The sequence below is a fragment of the Lagenorhynchus albirostris genome, chromosome 12 (assembly GCF_949774975.1).
Source record: "Lagenorhynchus albirostris chromosome 12, mLagAlb1.1, whole genome shotgun sequence".
Taxonomy (NCBI): Eukaryota; Metazoa; Chordata; class Mammalia; order Artiodactyla; family Delphinidae; genus Lagenorhynchus; species Lagenorhynchus albirostris.
In genome coordinates, this window is record NC_083106.1 from 49,196,396 (window position 1) to 49,217,918 (window position 21,523).

Sequence of the window (21,523 nt, forward strand, 5' to 3'; positions counted from 1 at the left end):
GTGATGAAGGCGTGGCCCTCCCCTGTCCCCCCAGGTGGTACTGGTCCCATGGAGATGGTCTCTCTCTGGCCCAGCTCTCTGCAAAGGAAGCAGCGCCCCTCCCTTGATGCTGCATTTGGACAGGAGAGCCCTGTGCTTGAACTGGTCTTCAGTTTACCCTCCTCCGCTCCACCACGGCTTCCCTGACACAGCCAGTGGTCCCAGCCAGTAGTAAAAGCTGATAAAACCTAAGGCCCTGCTCTTGAGCCCAGGTCATTGACTTAAAATCTTGCTGATTTACTCAAGGCTGTTTTATATTAGGCGCCTCCTTGCCCTTCCCTACCACTGGTCCTTAATCAAGTCTTTGACAGTTCTAATTTCAGTTATCAGGGAGCAGATTCTGGACTGTCAAGTCTTTTCCCCAGAGAAGGCCCTGGGACTTAAGCAAATTGTGTTACCTCCTTCCTGGCATTCAGCTTTGCATACGAGGGATCTTAGTGAGGACAACGTCGGTTAAATCACAAAGGTTTTATTTCACCTTAATACCAGGACAGTAACTGCCCAGTCACGCTGAATTTCCCTAATCCTGATGGCCTCTCAAGTGATCCTTCACAGGACAAAGGAGTTGAGCTACTTTCCATTAAAAACCAACAATGGCGGGCTTCCCTGGTGGTGCAGTGGCAAAAAAACAAACAACCCAATCCAAAAGTGGGCAGAAGACCTAAATAGACATTTCTCCAAAGAAGATATACAGACTGCCAACAAACACATGAAAGAATGCTCAACATCACTAATCATTAGAGAAATGCAAATCAAAACTACAATGAGATATCATCTCACACCAGTCAGAATGGCCATCATCAAAAAACTTAGAAACAATAAATGCTGGAGAGGGTGTGGAGAAAAGGGAACCCTCTTGCACTGTTGGTGGGAATGTAAATTGATACAGCCACTGTGGAGAACAGTATGGAGGTTCCTTAAAAAACTACAACTAGAACTACGATATGACCCAGCAATCCCACTACTGGGCATATACCCTGAGAAAACCATAATTCAAAAAGAGTCATGTACCAAAATGTTCATTGCAGCTCTATTTACAATAGCCAGGAGATGGAAACAACCTAAGTTTCCATCATCGGATGAATGGATAAAGAAGATGTGGCACATATATACAATGGAAAATTACTCGGCCATAAAAAGAAACGAAATTGAGCTATTTGTAATGAGGTGGATGGACCTAGAGTCTGTCATACAGACTGAAGTAAGTCAGAAAGAAAGAGACAAATACCATATGCTAACACATATATATGGAATTTAAGAAAAAAAAATGTCATGAAGAACCTAGGGGTAAAACAGGAATAAAGACACAGACCTACTAGAGAATGGACTTGAGGATATGGGGAGGGGGAAGGGTAAGCTGTGACAAAGCAAGAGACAGGCATGGACATATATACACTACCAAACGTAAGGTAGATAGCTAGTGGGAAGCAGCCTCATAGCACAGGGAGATCAGCTCGGTGCTTTGTGACCGCCAGGAGGGGAGGGATAGGGAGGGTGGGAGGGAGGGAGGGAGACGCAAGAGGGAAGAGATATGGGAACATATGTATATATATATATATATATATATATATAAAACTGATTCATTTTGTTGTAAAGCAGAAACTAACACACCATTGTAAAGCAATTATACTCCAATAAAGACGTTAAAAAAAAAAAAAGAATCCGCCTGCCAATGCAGGGGACACGGGTTCAAGTCCTGGTCTGGGAAGATCCCACATGCTGCGCAGCAACTGAGCGCATGAGCCACAACTACTGAGCCTGTGCTCTAGAGCTCGCGAGCCACAACTACTGAAGCCCGCACATCTAGAGCCCACGCTCCGCAACAAGAGAAGCCACCGCAGTGAGAAGCCCACGCACCACAACGAAGAGTAGCCCCTGCTCTCAGCAACTAGAGAAAACCCGTGTGCAGCAGCGAAGACCCAGTGCAGCCAAAAATAAATAATTTTTTTAAAAAAACAACCAACAATGGCAGCTCAATACATCCTCAAGTTGGCTTGCGGGCTATGTTAATTTATAAGCCTCTCTGCCATGGAACTTAGAACTAGTTAGTGCCTAGAGACTTAGCTGGAGAGCACTGAGGGAGGACTAACCAGCCCTTCCTGGTGACGTCAGCCAGCAAGCCCAGCTCAGGCACCTCAGAGCCGGTTTCCTGACTTTGGAATTTGCAGACAGCCTTTAGTCCTCTTCTCAGTTTGCTAGTGGCACTCATTACCTTAGACGGTTGGACTAACAAATTCTCCATCATTTCTGCTCAGAGGCCTTATGGGTCCTGATGGAATGGTTCTCTCCCAGATACCATAGGGCTCTCTCACCAACTCCCCATCTTCCCTTCCACACCCAGCCTCCTCACAGAATTTTACTAGAAAAGCAAGCTTAGAACACAGTGTTTTCCGTATTTGCTTAATCTCTTACTAAAATACTATTAACTGTGCCAGGACCTTTTTTCTTTTAATTTTAAAACATTTTAATGTACTTCTTAAAATCTTGATTTACAAGACACCTTGTCTTACTGCCACTGACCTTTCAGTACAAAAATTTTACACTATCTGTTTGCTATAAAACTACAACATTAAGATCAGGGTTGGATAATTCTTCCCTTGCTGGGCATTCTTTTATAAGGAATGTCCATTAGTCTATTACTAATTGCTTTACAAACTTGATCTACAATCTTTACGATAACTCTAAGGGTTAAATATCATTATTTTTACTATTTTTACTGAAAACTGAGGCTCAGAGAGGTCAGACCAGGTTTCAAATCTAAGTCTGTGTGCCTCTGAAGCCTATACTCTTTCCACTGTTTCATGCTAGAATAGTAGCACCAATTAAATAATACAATGTTCAAGGTATTATATGTATTATCTCTCGAAGTCTGCTAAAACCTAGCTCTATGATGCTAAGTGTATGAATCAGAGCTGTGTCTGTATGTATGCAGCCCTCCTTCTGGCTCTTGGGCTGACTGAGGTTAAAAATATAGAGATAAAGGGAGTTCCCTGATGGCCTAGTGGTTAGGATTCCGGGCTTTCACTGCTGGGGCCCGGGTTCAATCCTCAAGCCACGCAGCCAAAAAAAAAAAAAATAGAGAGACAAAGAGGGCAAGGTGACAAGATTAACCAAGTTACATAGGAACAGTACGGGGCTAATCTTAAAGATAGACTGTTTCCGGAAGACAGAAAGGAAGGTCTGAGAGAAAAGACATCTGGAATTTTTATTTTCATGTTTCTCCTTATTAGTGTTGTCATTGATGGATACCCTGTATCTAAATATCAAGTGAGTCTCTTGGAAGCCAGGTCAGTCATCCCCATGGTCATCTTTGAGTTGGATGTGCCTTCCAAAGAGATTTTCAAAAGATTGCTCCTGGAAAAAGAAAAGGAACCAAGGTAATATATGTGATGAAAACAATGATAAAGGAATAAACTTTACTCAACCAGAAAAAGCAGGTTTTTAACAGCTTTTTCCATTCCTTCTGTTTCTCTATTAGTTTGCCTTATCCATTGCATAACAGCTCACAGATTATAGCTGTCAAGAACTCAAAGTACCGCAAAAATATTGATGAGATTAGGCAATATTATCAAGAACAACATCAGAACTGGTATGTGATTGATGGCTTTCGCAGCAAATGGTGGGTATGGAATGAAGTCATTAAGAAGGTTAAAATGGTGAATAAACACATACAGATATACCTGGGAAGAATAAAAGCAGGTAAGAAAACGTGTAACTCTGAAAACACAATAAAATGTGAATTTGAAGTCTATGCATGCCTAACTCATGTTACCATAATTCATTCAATGTGAACATTTGTTCCCATGACCTTAATCAGTATTTTAAATACATAGTATTTTCCAATTATGTGGGCATGTATATTTGTTCTAATAAATGACTGCCTCTACTCAAGCTATCAGCTTAGCTCTCCAGCTAAGTCTCTAGGCGCTAACTAGTTCTAAGTTCAATGGCAGGGAGGATTATCAATTAACATAGCCCGCAAGCCAACTAGAGGATGTATGGGGCAGCTATCATTTATTCAATGTCTATGTGAACCTATCACCTAAAAACAAGACATGGTTTCTCACTAGAAGAGTTTATGGTGTTTGGAAAGCCATGTAAGAAGCTAGTTTCAAGAATGGTAGTTATACAAGGGCAGGGGTCTGTGGAGTGACACTTGGCAAAATTTTGTTTAGGAATCTAGAATTAGTTATTTTTACTATTTACTATGAAATTATAGTAGTATGTAAATGTTGATTCTATTAAAAATTTAATTTGAACATAGAATGTTTTTAATCTATATTTGGAATCCATGAAAGAAAATGTTTGATTATATATTCCTAGAAGTTTCTTGATTTTTCTCCCCAAATACACAAAATAGAAGGGAAGTTATCTATATCTCATATCTCTAAAAAGAGTGATGATGCCAAAGAATTTGTCTGGAGGGGTTTCACAGACATCTGGCTAACGACTTTGTTTAACTTTGGAAAATACGGAGAAGGTATAAGGAGGTATGAGGGAGCAACATGACGCAAAGAATCTTATACGAGGAAAAATGCAGTGAGGAGTCTGATAATAATGGCTTCATTGAATCTTGATTTGCTTCATTATTTGGGCATCACCAGCATCTCTGGTTCCTGTTTGTCTGCAGACTGGGAATTTGTTTTCACCTGAGGATTACAAGGGATGAAGATAAGAGTGCAAGGGAAGAGAGAACTGAGTTTTAGAAACCTACTCCCAATAAGTTTTGGATAGCATCACACTAGTAGAACATTCCACAGCAGGCTTTGAAAGCAAAACTTGTGCCTCATTCATCTTTCTGTTACCCTACTTCACTTTTCCTGCCTCAGATTGGGTTGCCTGAAAACAGACTCATGATGAAAAGTTGTGTGCAGAAGCTTTATCAGGAAGTACTCTCAGGAGTTGAGTTGCCAGATTAAGCAAATAAAAATACAGGATGCCCAGTTAAATTTAAATTCAGATAAATGACAAGTAATTTTTTAGTCTAATTATTTACCAAATGTATGGGACATATTTATACTAAAAACTGTTCGTTGTTTATCTGAAATGCAAACTTAAGTGGGCATCCTGTATTTTATGTCAACTCTAATTAGGAGATACACCTGTGGGGAAGTGAGGCTAGTAGAACCGAGCAGAGGGAGAAACTAACCTGCAGTGTGGTGGAAACAGAAGCCTCCCTGGATGCTATAGGGAAGCACTAGAGCTAGGATGGACCTTCAAAATTTCCCACACTGAGGGGAGAGACCAGGCTTTATATCCTCCCATTGGCTTGTCATTGACCAAAGGTCACTCCAGGAGGGGGTGTAACCTGTAACAGAGGGGCCATTCCCAGTGCAGCTGTGATCCGTTAGCACAGATATTTCCAGCAGCTGGGGGGTGGGTGCATCAGCCCTGAAGAGAGGGGTGCGGATGGGGCACCACAGTATCCACTACGTTATTCCAGATATACTTGCCTCTGCCTTGAGTAGTTTAATCTAATTGAAGCTGCCCTCTTGCTTTCCTGCTTTAGCATCTACCTGATAATCTATACCTGATTGTTTGAATTTAGTTTTGATTTTTTTTTTTATATTCTCCACTTGCTTTGTATGTTATTCAAATAACCGTCCCCTGTCAGGGGGCCAGTTTATTCTCACTAATGAGATGGAGCAAGGTCAGGGCTAGAAAACTAAAGAGATTCCTCCTCATTCTGCCACATTCCAGAAAAGGATATATAGACATTGCCACATGTCATCAAGACTATCCCAAGAATCAGAAAAAGAGATACTTGAGTGTCTTTTAGGACTTAAAGTGATTTGAGTCTAAATTACCCTGTCACTAAACCTGTCAGGATTGGTGAGGTCAGCACATCTGAGCTAAAGAGCAACATACAAGTGTAAAACTGTATAGTACCATATAGTATAATATTATAGCACTATATAATACTATATACTTAAACAACACTATTATTATACCATAGTACTGTGCGTTATAATACTTTAGAATAATATTACACCAATGTACTATTATAGTGTAATATTCTTTTTAGGAAAGGACGGTTGGGGCTTCTTAGCCTTTTCGTTTGTATCATAAACAATGGATGGAATAGTGGATTTGTTTGTCTATTGCTTCATAACAAATTATTCCGAAACTTAGCAGCTTAAAACAACACACACACACAGTCACTCACAGTTTCTGTGGGGCAGGAATCCAGGCACAGCTTAACTGGGTCCTCTGCTTCAGGGTCTCTCACAAGGCTACAGTCAAGGTGTGGGCCAGGATTAAGATCTCACCTGAGGGCCCTAATGGGAAAGAATCCACTATCATACCCATTCATATATTGTTGACAAGATTTCGTTCCTTGAAGGCTGTTGGACTGAGGGCCTCAGTTTCTTGCCAGCTGTTTGGCCGGGGGCCACCTTCAGTTCCTTGCCATATGGACCTTTCCAACATGGCATCTTGCTATACCAAGTGAACAAGATAAGGCAAGAAAGAATGCCAACAGGACAGAAACCATAGTCTCATGTACCTGTTTTAGTTTCCCAAGGCTTCTGTAGCAAATTACCACACACTGGGTGACTTAAACAACAGAAATGTATTCTCTCACAGTTCTGGAGGCCAGAAGCCCCAAATCAAGGCATTGGCAGGGCTGTCCTCACTCTGAAGGCTCAAGGGGAGTATCTGTTTCATTTCTTTCTCTTAGCTTCCAGTGTTGCCAGCGATCCTCTGCATTCTTTGGCTTATAGACACATCACTCCAATCCTAAGGATTACTTTTATGTTTACACTGTCACATAACAAATTAATCCATGATTTATTCTTCATAATTTTAGTGTTAGTGTAAGACCTTCCTTGGCATAATAAAAAAAAAAAGTGAAACTTTTCACTGGTGAAAAGGACCATTAACAAAATATATTGGGATCAAAATTTACTCATTATAATTAAGATGTATAAAAAAGTCATTTTATTTTCTGTAACATCTCATATTGTTTTGGAGTCCCCATTCTAGTGGAATACTAGAGAGAAAACTCTTAAACTTGTCCATTGAATGAATTTGGGGGCTTTTTTTTTTTTAAATAGAGTTGTTAGGGTAAACCTAGTTACTTTTGGGAAAATGTTTCTTCCCCTGTCTTGGGAGCCGTCAGGGCACAGGGAGAGGTTTGTGTCAGTAACATCATGTCAACAAACTGTTTTCACTTCCTGAAATCTATCCCATAGAAAAAATTTAAATATGTAGCAAATTGATGTGTGTGTGTAAGTGGCTATGTATATATACATGTACATATATGTGTGTGTATATACATATATATTGTTTATAACATATAGATAGTTTATAATAGCTAAGAATTAAAAACAACCAAAACATTTATCAACAGATAATTGGTTGAGTAAACTATATGTACATTTATACAGTGGAATACTGTGCATAAATTAAAAGGAATTAGGTAAATCATATAAACTGATATGGAAAGGTGTCAAAGGCCATGACTAACTGATAAAAGCAAGTTGCAGAATAATGTTTACAGTATAGTGGCACAAGCATCTTATATGCAAAAAATATATATATGTGTATATGCAAATGTATAAAAAAATCTGAAAAAGATACAAACTCAACAGTGATTACCTCTCAGAAGGGATGTTGGATTGAGAGGATGGAGGTGTGAAGAGAAATTTTTACTTTTTACTCTGTGGAATTTTACAATGTGTACTCCTTTGTATAGTACTAGCATAATTGAAATTGTTTTCATTTTGAAAATGATTGTGTTTTCTCTGAAAAAAAGATAATAGTTAATCTGTTAATAACAGGAAAAGCCGCCTGCATTGACAAGTTATGTATCTCACCTGAAGAACTGATTTCTCGCCTGGGCGAATTTGGACAGTTCTGCCCTGTCAGCCTGGCAGAATCACATGAATTAGTTGATTGCTCTTTAACTGATTCCTTGGAATTTGCAGCAGAGTTCAGAGGGCACTATTATAAAATGAGTTCTCAGGAGAAGTTGAATGTAAGTTTGTTCCTAACTCCAAATATTTACCAGGGAAAGAAAATACCGGTCTCAGAATTCACCAAACAGGAAGGGGTGGGCACAGCTGGGAACACCCAGGAATTGGGGACCAGGAGACCCAATTTTGGAAACTGTGACCCTGGATTCAATGAGGCACCTCAGAGTCCAGTCCTAAGACTGCATCCCAAGACATATTTTGGCACAAAGCAGAAGTTCAGGGTCAGTGATGGACCCTCCACCTGGGTCAGCTTAACAGGTAGGGAGACCCAAGGGTGAGCCCGCCCGTGAAGGGGATGCTGAGCATCTGGGTGGGGATTCCGTTCAAAGGGTGCAGAAGGGAAGTCAGAGTCAGTAGAAATGAAGTAAGACCGACGTATGTCTCCTGTGCTTTCAACTTTTTTCTATCACTTTAATTTCCTGTGTACCATATATTGCTATTTAATGCAACAGAATACAGACTTGTTCTGATATTATAATGACCATAATTTGGTGATATAAAAAGGTTGTAGTTGAAAACTAATCAGGTGCCTCTGAACATTTTATTTTCCTCTGAAGAATTTGAATTTTTTATCACTTTAAGAAAAAGACATTTATTTCTTCCTGCTTATTTAAATGATAATCACAGAATTTTAAAACTGGAAGTGACATTAGAGGTCATGTACCTGGTCTGCTCCCTTCATTTTAGAGTGATAACTGAAGCTGGAGAAGCTAATTCACCTGCCAAAGGGCACCCACCTAGTTAGTTATACTGTAGGACAGGAAGACTATGCACTCCAGTGCCTGGGACATAGTAAGAGCTCAGCAAATGTTTTCTGTATAAGTAGATAAGTGAGTGAGTGAGTGAGTGAGTGAAAGTAGGAGAGACCTTACATGAACTCACTTGCAAGTATTACTATAAGGCACTTGCAGTCAGGGAAGGAGCTATAGTAGTGCAGAAAGCAGCTCTCAGGTGGTTTGAAGGACGAACATTGCTACTGAAAATGGGGACAGTAGCAAGAGAGCCTCAGTGGATTCTCATTGGCATAGTATTCCTGTCTCAAGCGGTCACGTTGCTGTAATCTTTTCTTATAGAGATTTTTGGAGAATCCCGAATTATACGTGCCTCCATTAGCACCTCATCCTCTCCCATCTGCCGACATGATGCCCAAAAGGCTGACACTGTCGGAGCTGAAGAGCCGGTTCCCTAAGTGTGCCGAGCTCCAGGGCTACTGTCCAGTGACCTATCAGGATGGCAAACAAAGGCAAGTCCTTGCCCTCGTGCAAGTACAGGATGACAGCTCTACTCGGAATAAGTGGTCCATATAACAGTCTTAACATTTTGATCAAAAGGTCACTATTGCTTAACTGGAAAATGTTCTATTTCTTCCTTGAGTGGCAAAGATAGAAAAATAAAATATTTTGACACTTTATTTATACAGTACTGCATATTAATTATACAATACATAGTTGTTTTTGTTTGTTCCTTTGTCTTTCAGATACGAAGCCCTAGTACCTGGTAGCATTCACTATGCTTTAGAATATCGTGATCGTATATATATCTGTGAGAGTAGAGAAAAACTTGAGAAATTTTTGAGGTGAGACCATTCACTAAGTCACAAACATTTACTGAATATCTATGTTAATTGCATCATGCTGGGATAGATACATATGTGAGTGCACACACACACACACGTGCATATACACATACACATAGCTGAAGGGGCAGCAGTTACTTACCTACTGCCACACATTTCTGTTTTTCACAAGAAGCTGGAAACCAAATTTCTTCTTACATTTATCTGATGTTTAAACTTTTGTGACTGATTCTGTTTTTTAAAAATTACAATGTGGATCAAATCACATCTGCAGATAGAATTTGTGCAGTAGTTTGTGACCTCTAGTGAAGATCAATGTTTGAAGAAATTTAACAGTAAAAAGAGAAAAGACATTAATTGCTGGAAAGGATATAGGACTGAAGGAGTGAAGGAGTGAAAAAAGGATTTTCTTTTTTCTTCAATGGGAAAGGTACGAGCATGTTAAAATGCAGGTGCCTGGGAAGGATCCAATAAAGAAGGAAATGCCAAAGGTGGGAGAGAGAGAGAAATTGCTATTTAAGATTTCTGGAGAGAGGGTGGAACAGGGATGCAAAGAATGTGTGGAGACTGATCTTAGCTGGGAGGTAAGCTCCAGTGTGGAGAAAGGAGCCTATGTGTGGCTCTGCTTGTGGTGAGCAGTTGAGGAAGTTTCATTCTGATGCTTCTCCTTGGATAGCCTGGCCCCCATGTGGGGGTTACTGGGAGGGTTAGAAATGTGAGGGCAATAAAGGAAGCTTTATATAGTTGCTGTGAAAAATAAGAACACTGAGGAGAGCTGAGCAGGGCTAGGGACCCAGGCGAAGCTGGCCGTCATGAATTTCTAGGAGCCCAGTCTTCCCACTTGTATCATTTTCTCCACCGGAGAAAAACAGGCAATGAACATTATCTTTCAGCTGTCTCTTGTGTGTCCACCTTCCTTTGTACACACAATGAGCGCATCTGTGGGCATCTGTCTAATGGATTTTGTGTTCTTAGGTCACCACTGAAATACTGGGATCAGAAGCTTCCTTACAAACTTCCCCCGTTAAAGGAACCGATGTATCTCACTAGTCTGCCTTTGCCTGGATATCTCGAACAGGTTCACTTACATGAGTTTCTATGCATAGATTTTAGAAGACTACAGCAATCTCTTCTTTAACAATAATTTTAATTTTGGTAACAATGAAATTCAAGGCAGAGTTTCCTGATGTTAAGCTGCAAATCCACTTTTTTTGTGTGTGTGGTACGTGGGCCTCTCACTGTTGTGGCCTCTCCCAATGCGGAGCACAGGCTCCGGATGCGCAGGCTCAGCGGCCATGGCTCACGGGCCCAGCTGCTCCGCGGCATGTGGGATCTTCCCGGACTGGGGCACGAACCCGTGTCCCCTGCATCGGCAGGTGGACTCTCAACCACTGCGCCACCAGGGAAGCCCTGCAAATCCACTTTCAACCTATTTTGGTTTTGAGTGGTTGTGAAAATAAAATGTGAGAAAAGCCCCTGTTTCCATAGCTAATTCCCAAATACCTGCACTACAGTGAAAAAAGAGTAAGATAATTATTTACATCTGACTTGTAGTTTGTTTCTTATTTTGAATTTCAGTGTCTGTAAAACTTTTTCTTAATTTGAAATGTGTAAATTCAGTCTCTAAGAGGTTTTTTTCCCCTGCTCAAAAGAGTTGAGTTGAGGTGTCACCACAACTGAACCACCAAACACATATTTTGCTCAAAATCTGGATGAAGCTATCTACTCAATCACATCTTATTTCTCTAGATATACCTCTTTCTGAATATAGTCAAATTTATCAGTAGCCAAACACTATTTTAAAGGGTTTAAAAAAATTTTTTTCTATAAAACAGTTGCCTACGGCACAATTTCATACCTTTCTTACAAATTCCTAATCCTAACTTTGCTTTTTTTCAGCTCCCCTAGATGGTTAGCTTTCAATCTAGTTTACTATCAAAAGGCAAGATGACACTCACCCAGAAAAGGGTGTTCTCTTCTTTTCCTGCTTGGGGCCCCAGAATCTCGACTGCAGTGATAACTGTGGTCTCTGGAATTCCTGGGCAGGTGGCCCAGGTTCCTGAGGGTGGGAGGCAAGCTGGCCAATTCTGAGCAATGGAAGCAGAGATGGGCCAAGACAACTCAAAGCCCAGTGTCCCCTCCTTTCTTTTTTAACTTTTTGTTATGGAAAATGCCAAACATATAAAAATAGAACTGTGTAATGAAATCCACGTATGCATCACCTAGCTGGCGCTAAGCCACTTTGTAGTTTTTATTTTTCCTAATCAAATGTATTTTGTGTTTCTGTCCTGCTGGCTAAGAGTTCATTTAACTATCTTTGTAAGCTCCATCCTCAACCCCAGGAGGCTATCTGAGGCAACTAACCTCTTTATCTATTTGCCACAAGAAAATAAAACAAACTCAAATATACACATAATCCGTTCCCTACCTGCAGGGTATCGCAACTGCTCTAATTAAAGCCATGAATGCAGCAGGATGCTTAAAGCCCAAATTCCCCTTCTTAAGTGTACAGAGATCTGCGCTACTCTATATAGCATTTCATCTAAAAGGTATGTCTTTTATTTATTTTTTGCTAGAAATGATATGCTACTCAGAACTAATTTAATATTAATTGTAGTATAATGTAATAAATAGGATTGTTGAGTTGGGTTGGTCACTTGCATGGGGTGTGTGCGGTGTTGGTAGCAAATATTTTAGCAAAAATATCAAAACTGAGTTTCTAGTTTTTAAAGCAGGGGCTACGAGTAACCTAATCAGCACTCAATAATCCATTCCATATAGGAAGGTGAATAGAGACAATTATGATCTAAAATAGAATAATCCCCAAATCTTATTTGGGATTTGGATATCTTCTTGGCCATAGCTGTGCAACTCAATCACACACGAAGTTCTCCTTCTCTTTAATATAATGATTCACTAACCTAACAAAAAACATTCACAGTCCTGTGAAATTTTCTACAGCCTTTAATCCCAAAGGTTCTGAGTACACAAGAAAAAAATATAAGAAGAAGATGGAGCAGTTTGTGGAGAGATGTGAACTCATTACATACCTGGGTGCCAAGATGACCAGAAAATACAAGGAACCTCAGTTTAGACCCATTGACTTCGATCATAAATTACAGACCTTTCTCTCTCTTAGAAATATAGACCCAGTCAATGGATAGAATGCTTGGGTAACTGCACCCAGAATCTTAAGAGTTACCTGAAAGGGATAAAAAGCAAATAGATTGAAAATCTGGCCCTCCCTGACGTACTTTTCCCTCCTGAGTGATACAACACGGCTGCGAGACTTCAAATGAATTCAGAGCTCTGCCAGCCAGGAAGGAGTGCTCTTCTGTAAGCCTAAGTTTTCATATAATTGTAAAGTTTATTGCTCTTGGCCTGAACTTTGAGGTTTTAACAAAAGTTACTCCATTTAGAATTCCATTTAGAATATTTAGGTAACTTATTTTACTTAATGAATCTACTGTTCATTTTCCTTTTTAATATTTTCAGCAGAAAAGTCAGTCTCTGTTAAATGTAAAGTCATTTATGCAGTAAATGTTAGAAAGCTTCGAGAAACAAAATTAACATGGATATAAATAAAATAGAAATATTGGTTACACTTTTAACATAGGGAGTTGTTGGTAAACTTCATGAACCTAAAGACACTTTATCATTTTCCCAACAAAATAAATGGATTTTGAGGTAACTAAATGGCTGCTGCTTTACTTGATACATTATTCTGTAGCTAGAAATCGCCTGGATATTTGAGAAGGATGAAATCTGGAGTCTTTTCACATGACATTATCAAGAAGTATATGCTAGAGGAAAATTACTAAATTGAATTTGAATGAGATTTTAAAAATAAGATTATCAGTTTTTCAGCAGGACTATAAGAAATCTAGCATGTGAAATAGCAAGATTGTCTCTTTAAAAAAATGAAAGGTACAACCATTATCTTATTTAACCTTGGGTAAATCTCAGTTTCGACGAGCCTTTGTTTCTTAAACTCTAAAATGAATGATTTAGCTCTTTTTTCCCAGCGTTATTGAGGTGTAATTGACAAATAAAATTATACATATTTGAACTTTACCACGTGATGATTTTGATATAGGTGTACCTTGTGAAATATTTACCACAATCAAGTTAATTAATGCATCTATCACCTGACATCGTTACTTTGTGTGTGTGTTTGTGTAGTAAGAATGCTTAAGAATCACTGTTAGCAAATTTCAAGTATCATGACAATATTATTAACTACAGTTACCATGCTGTACATTAGATCCTCAGAATTTATTCATCTTATACCTGAAAGTTTGTACCCTTTGATCAATATCTCCTATCTATTTCTCCCCTCCCCTCAACCCTTAGCAACCACTCTTCCACTCTCTGCTTCTATGAGTATGACCTTTTTTTTTTTTTTTTAGATTTCACATATAAATGATACCATACAGTATTTGTCTTTCTCTGTCTGGCTTATTTCACTTAGCGTAATGCCCTTCAGATTCATTCACGTTGTCTCCGATACCTACAATTTCAACAACGTTAATTAAAAACTAGAAGCCTGTTTTATATATTTTTATATGATATATTTAATAATAAAACAAGTTTTAAACAAAAACTAGAAGCCTATTGTCAAAGTTAGGATAAACCCCAAAAGTCTTTGAAGAGTTACTGATACACCCATAGATGAATCATTATTTTTTCAGGAGACTGGGAGCTGTCAGTAGCTGCCAGGTTTTACCAGCAACGTAAGGCACCACTCACTCTTCTCTTCACAGTTCTTAGTACTGCTAATTTACCATCTTCCCACAGTGTTCTTAACGTGTCCACAGGCCTCCTCAGCCATTGTGTTTTCTTCTGTGGGTATACGAAGTTTCCTTTAGCAATTAAACCCAAACTTTATTGCTTCAGCTCCCTCACCTTTATGAAGGGCAGTAGTCATGCAAAGTACCCCCAGGAATCTCTTGAGAGGTAGGGAGTATCTCACAGGCTCCAGAGCAAGCCCACACCCACTGGATATCTGCCATCTTCTGGGGACCTTGTTCTATAATATGGCTTCACTCTGAGAACTGTACAAACCCAAGGGAGTGAGAAATCTCACAGCTCATCCATCATTGTTCTGGAGCTGCTGAGTTCTGCACAGAAGTGGGATGAATGCTCCCTCTCTCCTAAGGAGGGAGAAACTTAATCCCTGAGCTGAGCAAGGGACCAAATGCCATGTGATTCTCCCTTTTCATCCCTGTCTCCACAGAGTGTCTTCCTTCAAGTAAATCTATTTAATAGAGTGTAGCAGGTAGGAGCATTGGGTAGGGAGTGGGGAATCAAATTTCCAGAGCAGCTGATAGCTCTGGACATTCCAGGTCCCTAACACTCACATGCAAATTACAGTTCATTACATGTAGGACTCTATTTAGAATAACCACAGACAGGGCTACCATTCCAGGCTGTTCGCTGTGTGCTACTGGCTTTACATACAGTACCTTATTAAATTCTCACACATTGTATTAATACACACGAGAAGAGTTTCTTACCCAAGATCACATAAGTAGTAGAATCCAGATTCAGACCCTGATCAGACTGACTCCAGAGCCTTGCTCTTCCTTTACCACCTCCTACACTGTAAGTCCATCTCGGAAACCACCGTAACCGTGTCAGTATTCCTAGGGCATTTCATTGGCCAGAGCCCTTTGGGCACTCGTGCAGGCATGTGCATGTGCGTGTGCATGTGCGTGTACTTTAGAATATAAAAATATTACAGAAGACACAGGAAAATTTTTTCTGTTGAACCCAAGACTCCCTAGCCCCACCCACTACATGCATTCACACCCCACCTGTAATGGTTGCAAGTTGTGTTTTCTTTAGCAAGTTAGGTCAAGAGGTCTGTGTCCCTAGGAAAGGAGAAGGACATTTCTCCAATGAGAAAGGAGAACATGCATCATTTAAAAACCTGTTATTAAAATCTTTTGTTTAGAAATTATGCTTGCATATTATTATAAATAATCCATCAACTGGTGTCCTGAATACAATGAAAGAATATTCTGACTGGGTGTCCAGGAACCCTGAATGTCTTCCCTGAGTGAAGCAGTAAGAGGGTGAGTGGCCAGCCCCCGGTGCTCACTGGGGCTCAAGGCTGCTCACCCCACGCTCAAGGCTGCCACCCGACCACTTCAGGAAGAGGCTGAGGCAATGCCCATCCCAAGGGTCAGGGAGAGTGCTCAACTAGCCTGTGCCTCTTACATAGCTTGTCTAGATGTCATATTTACTACAACTAAAAGAACACATAATTTCACCCAGGAAGGAGAGGTAGTGCCCATTTGACAGACCCTAAGACAAAAAGTAATATAATTACAGTCAGTGAAATACGGAAAAGTAGGCAAAGGATTTTGCACTTCCTTTCCAATTAACACTCAGATACATCAAGTGGATATACTATATTTGACCATTCCTATTGCTAGACTATGTACGGTTGTACTATATTTTAAAATGCTGTAATGAAACTTTCTTCACCATATTTGGGATTATTAGCCTGATATAAATTCTGGGAAACAAAAGTACAAGGTGAAAGGATATGAATTTAAAAAAACTAAGATGATGATGCTAAATGATAGTGATGAAAGTGGTGCTCTTGGGCACTCCTGTGAACACTGTGAATTGCTATTTGGAAGGCGGCTTAGTAACAGCAATTGAGACCCATAAGAATAAATGGGCGGAAAGCAGAACCTTGTTACTTTAACTTGAATTAATAGTGATATTGAACATTATTACATATGTTGGTCATCAGCTGCATTTCTTCTTTTGTGAATTATTTTTTCATGCCCTTTGCTCTTACTCACTGGGTATTTTTAAATTGTTTTGCATGAATTCTTTATGTAATATACACAGTACATAAGTCCTATTTTTTAGGTATCAAAGTAAGAGCTGTTCATCCTCCTCTTATGATATTGAATACTTTTCTAAGCTCTGGAAGTTCTTCTATCTTCAGAGATTTAATAAATATTCTATTTCGTTTTCTTCGTGTGTGTGTGTGTGTGTGTGTGTGTGTGTGTGTGTGTGTTTATATTTAATTCTTTGAGGCACCAAGAATTAGTTTCAGGATATGTTGTGAGCTGTGGTTTTAAATTCTTCAAAACTCAAAGTAATAAATACTATGGTTTTTCAAAAACATTTTCAGTTTTATTATATATTTCATTTTATTCTCAGTGCATTTATTAAAAGTTTTCATAAATTCATTGGTGAAGGAGAAGGAGTTCAAGAACAGGGGAAAAAATGAGAGATATATTTTATATAGGTATGCCTCAGTCTCACTGTGGGTGATTTTTTTTTGTTTTATCTTTTTTGGCCTTTTTGTTTTGCTTTTACAAATGAAGGCCTGAGTAGAGGTATATCTGCAAAGCCTGAGGTCCCTTAATTATGGGTGGTTCTGGGAATAATACTTAGAAGGGTAACATCTAAATTAAATGGACCTTTCAAAATTGGTATTCTAACCAGGAGGTGAAAGTCATTCCAAGGCTTAAGGAACACATATATTCCCCAAACCTGTGAGCCAGGCATGTTGAAAACTGCTTAGCCTATACAGGCATGTGCATATTTACAAGGAACTCTCCCAGACTAGGGTAAGAGATTAAAATATAAACAGATACACACCACCCCTGTGTACAGGAGATATGGAGCCTAGAAACTGGAGCACTACTGAATTAGTGCTATAAAATCCCTATAAAGTGCTTTATAGTCCCTAGAAAATGCCCCATTGGCATTGAACATCGTCAGTTGCCTTTCTGTTCCCTTCAAATCCCTTTCAGTCGTAATGAGCCTTGGACTATAGTTTCTTCCAGCTACAGTTACCAGTCAACTATCATAGCCTACAAAGATGTTTTCTGATGCCCTTCGTAATGGCAAAGGACTTTCACCAACCTTCAATTGCCAGCTGATCATGGCCCTCTCCTTCCTTCAAACTCCCGCCAAGTTCTCCATTGACTCAATCCACCCAGAAGCCAGTATGTGCCGGGCTCTGCTGATGAAGTCCTTGCAACCTCCCAGGGCCAAAGATGGAGACAAGGGTGGACAATGGATTTGGTGGAGAAAGAGAAAAACTCCCTCTTTATCTGTAAGTGATTTTACTTACAACAATTTATAGGCTATACCCTGATAACTCAAATATTAATATCGCAAATTCTTTTCTCACCTCTGAACTCCAGACTCTTATCTATAATTGCCTACTGTGTATCTTTACTTGGTTATCTAGTTGACATCTCAAATTCAATATGTCCACCCCATACTTGTTATCCACCCAACTTTTCTTCCTCCAGTTTTCCACCAGATCAGTTAATGGTAATACCGTATACTCAGTTGATTTGGCCTCATACCTAGGGATTAACCTTGATCACATTCTTTCCCTCACTCCCACATCCACTCTCTCAACAAGCCCTGTCAAAGAGAACTACCTCCAAAATATACCATGAGTCTGGACTTTTCTCATGTTTTGCACTGATTTCATCTAGTCTCTATACCTCTACTCATGTCCCTCTAGGATCTACTTTTCATCTAGTACCTGGATACTCTTAAAATACATAAATCAGGTTCATCAGTCCCATTTTAGAATCTTCCAATGGCCCCCTATCTCAGTTAAAATAAAATCAAAATTCCTTACTCTTGGTATATGTTAATTTTATGTGTCAATTTGGAGGGTGTTTTGGATGAGATTAAAATGTAAGCAGATTGCCCTCCATAATGTCAGTGGGTCTTATGTAATCAGTTGAAGATGTGCATAGAACAAAAATACCAGCCTCCCGAAGCAAAAGAGAGTCTTCTAGCAGCATGCCTTCAGACTTCATCTACACCATCAGCTCTTCTGGGTCTTGAGCCTGCTGGCCTATACTGCAGATTTAAGACTTCCCAGCCCCCATAATCATATAAGCTAATTTCTTATAATAAATCTAAATCTCTATATATCCTATTGGTTCTGTTTCTCTGGATAACTCTGACTAATACAGCATAAAAGGCCTTGTAAGGGCCCTGCCTAACTTTTCAACATATTCTCCAATTCTTTTTTTATCTGTTCCTTCCTTCTTTTGTATTGACTAAGGACTTTTTAATTCCGTTTTCTCCTCTAAGGGTTTTGAAGTGCCTGCATTCTATTTATATCCATTGAGTGGTTACCACTATTCTTAACATGAATACTTACTCTAAAGGCAATCAATACCTCTATCCTTAAAACACTTAATACCAATCACCAGCTCCCATCTTAAATGCTACTTTTATTCAATATTTTAGATCTAGTCTACTTGTTTGCGATCCAAATTAGGCATTTTCTTTTCATAATCAGTGTTTGTTTAGATTTTTCATTTTTCGTCTCTCACCATTCCATCTTACAACTCAGACTTTCCTCCTAGCATTATTTTCCTTCCTAGAGTAGGGTTTGTTGACAGTCAGTGATTTCAGTTTTTGTTTGTCCAAAGGAACAAATTTTTTTTTTGGCTGCATTGTGTGGCTTGTGGAATCTTAGTTTCCCAACCAGGGATTGAACCTGGGCCCTCGAAAGTGAAAGCACCAAGTCCTAACCACTGGACCACCAGGGACTTTCCCTCCAAAATTGTTTTCATTTTTCCCTTGTTCCTTATGATAATTTTATGGTATACGAAATAGAAATAGACAATCTGAATAGGCCTATATTGATAATGAAACTTAATCAATAAATAATAACCTTCCAAAATAGAAAGCATCAGGCTCAGACGGGTTCACTGGTGATTTCCACCAGACGTTTAAAGAAGAAACTATGTCAGTTCTCTATATAGTCCCTTTCAGAAGACAGAAGCAGAGGGAATACTTCCTAGTTCATCCCATGAGGCCAACGTTACCCTAATACCAAAACCTGACAAAGACATTACAAGAAAACTATGGACCAATATCTCTCATGAACATAGATGCAAAAATCCTCAACAATAATATTAGCAAATTGAATCCAACAAGTATAAAAAGAATTATACGTCACAACCAAGTGGAATTTATCCCAGATATGCAAGACTGGTTCAACATTCAAATATCAATTAATGTAGACCATCATATTAACAGGTTGAAGAGGAAAAATCACATGATCATATTAATAGATGCAGAAAAAGAATTTGACAAAATCCAACACCCGTTCATGATAAAAATTCTTGGTGAAATAGCACTAGAGAATTTCCTTACTTGATAAACAACATTTACAAAAATCCACAGCTTACATCATACCTAATTGTGAGAAACTAGATTTCCCACTAAGATCAGAAATAAGGCAAGGTTGTACCCTCTCACTACTCTTTTTCAATATCACACTGGAAGTCCTAGCTAATGCAGTAAGACAAGAAAAGAAGATAAAATGTATACTGATTGGGGAGGAGGAATTTTTTTTTTTCTTTTTTGTGGTACGCGGGCCTCTCACTGTTGTGGCCTCTCCCGTTGCGGAGCACAGGCTCCGGACGCGCAGGCTCAGCGGCCATGGCTCATGGGCCCAGCCCCTCCGCGGTATGTGAGATCCTCCCGGACGGGGGCACGAACCCTTGTCCCCTGCATTGGCAGGCGGACTCTCAACCACTGTGCCACCAGGGAAGCCCGGAATTTTTTTTTATTCATACATGACAATGACTATATAGAAAATCCAAAAGAATCAACAACAACAACAAAACCTCCTGGAATTAATAAGTGATTACAGCATGATGGCAGGATATTAGGTTAATATACAAAAATCAATTGTTTTCATATATATTGGCAATGAACAAGTAGAAGTTGAAATTAAAAACACAATACCATTTATATTAGCACCCAAATAAAATAAGTACTAAGGTATAAATCTAACAAAATATGTAAACTATCTATATGAATAAAACTACAAAACTCTGATGAATGAAATCAAAGAACTAAAGAAATGGAGAGATATTCCATGTTCTGAGTAGGAAGATTCAATATTGTCAAGATGTTAGTTCTTCCCAACTTGATCTATATGTTCAATTCAATCCCAATCACAATCTCAGTAAGTTGTCTTGTGGATATCTACAAATTGATTCTAAAGTTTATTTGGAGAGGCAAAAAATCACAGAATAGCCAGCACAATATTGAAGGAGAAGCCCAAAGTCAGAAGACTAACACTACCTGACTACAAGAGTATAAGCTACTGTAATTGTCTTGGGGAAAGAATAGATGAATAAATCAATGAAACAGAAAAAGGAGCCCAGAAATGGATCCTAAGCAGGGCAGTGACTTCAGTCTCTGGATGTGATCTGCATTTGGAAAGATCTCCTGTATTCCTGTGTATTGGAGGGAACAACACTGCAACTCAGGTTAGTTAGAAACCCTTAATAGTCTACTGAAGAAAGATGCTGAAAGTCTGAACAATAATGATCATTTTAATGATAGTAGACATGAATTAAACAATTAAGCCCATTTCATACTTAATCTTGTTTACCCCACAGCCACCCAGTGTTGGCACTGGTGTCAACTTCTCCATTTCACAAGTAAGGTAAACAAGGTTGACAGGATAAGTAACTTGATCAAGATCACTCAGTACCCAGATCTGTTTGACTGCAGCTCTCTCTTCAGGCCCTTGGACTCAGGCATTGGATGATGGTTTTGATGCTGATGCTGATGATGACGACGATGACGGTGAACGTAAAGGCGCTTTCATTCATTCGGCACACATGAGAGACCTGAAAGCCGGCTTCAGCGTCCAGAAAGGAGAAAAGACTAAATTGATTAAGGTGTCAGTGAGCCACTAATAGGATATAAAACTTCCATAACTGCAGAGGACAACGCCACTACTGCCCTCTGCCCCCCACTCACCTCAAACACCAGACCTGCCAGGACTCCGTTGGCGGCGCCTCCGGGGACTTCAGGCTCTGCTCCACCCCGCCCCGCCCCCGGGCGCCTCCGCGCGCCACGTGGTCCGGCGTCGGCGCAGGCGGGTCCCGGCGCCGGC

General features: G+C 39.6%; 1 protein-coding gene and 1 long non-coding RNA gene across 2 annotated transcripts in view; one reads left to right on the forward strand and one right to left on the reverse strand.

Moving 5' to 3' along the window:
* AK9 (adenylate kinase 9) overlaps window positions 1-13,454 on the forward strand; it is a 121,443-nt gene extending 107,989 nt beyond the window's left edge. The window contains exons 34-41 of the mRNA XM_060167474.1: window positions 3,270-3,416; window positions 3,518-3,738; window positions 7,821-8,017; window positions 9,089-9,258; window positions 9,493-9,591; window positions 10,567-10,669; window positions 12,026-12,140; window positions 12,553-13,454. Of these exons, the coding sequence (XP_060023457.1) occupies window positions 3,270-3,416; window positions 3,518-3,738; window positions 7,821-8,017; window positions 9,089-9,258; window positions 9,493-9,591; window positions 10,567-10,669; window positions 12,026-12,140; window positions 12,553-12,755 (1,255 nt within the window). The 3' untranslated portion in view covers window positions 12,756-13,454. The remainder of the gene's footprint in view (window positions 1-3,269; window positions 3,417-3,517; window positions 3,739-7,820; window positions 8,018-9,088; window positions 9,259-9,492; window positions 9,592-10,566; window positions 10,670-12,025; window positions 12,141-12,552) is intronic.
* Window positions 13,455-20,934: 7,480 nt separating this feature from the next.
* Window positions 20,935-21,512, reverse strand: LOC132530539 (uncharacterized). The gene is made up of 2 exons (XR_009543812.1): window positions 21,388-21,512; window positions 20,935-21,265 (listed from the first exon to the last, which is right to left on the reverse strand). It is a non-coding gene; the product is annotated as an uncharacterized LOC132530539 (long non-coding RNA).
* Window positions 21,513-21,523: the final 11 nt, after the last annotated feature.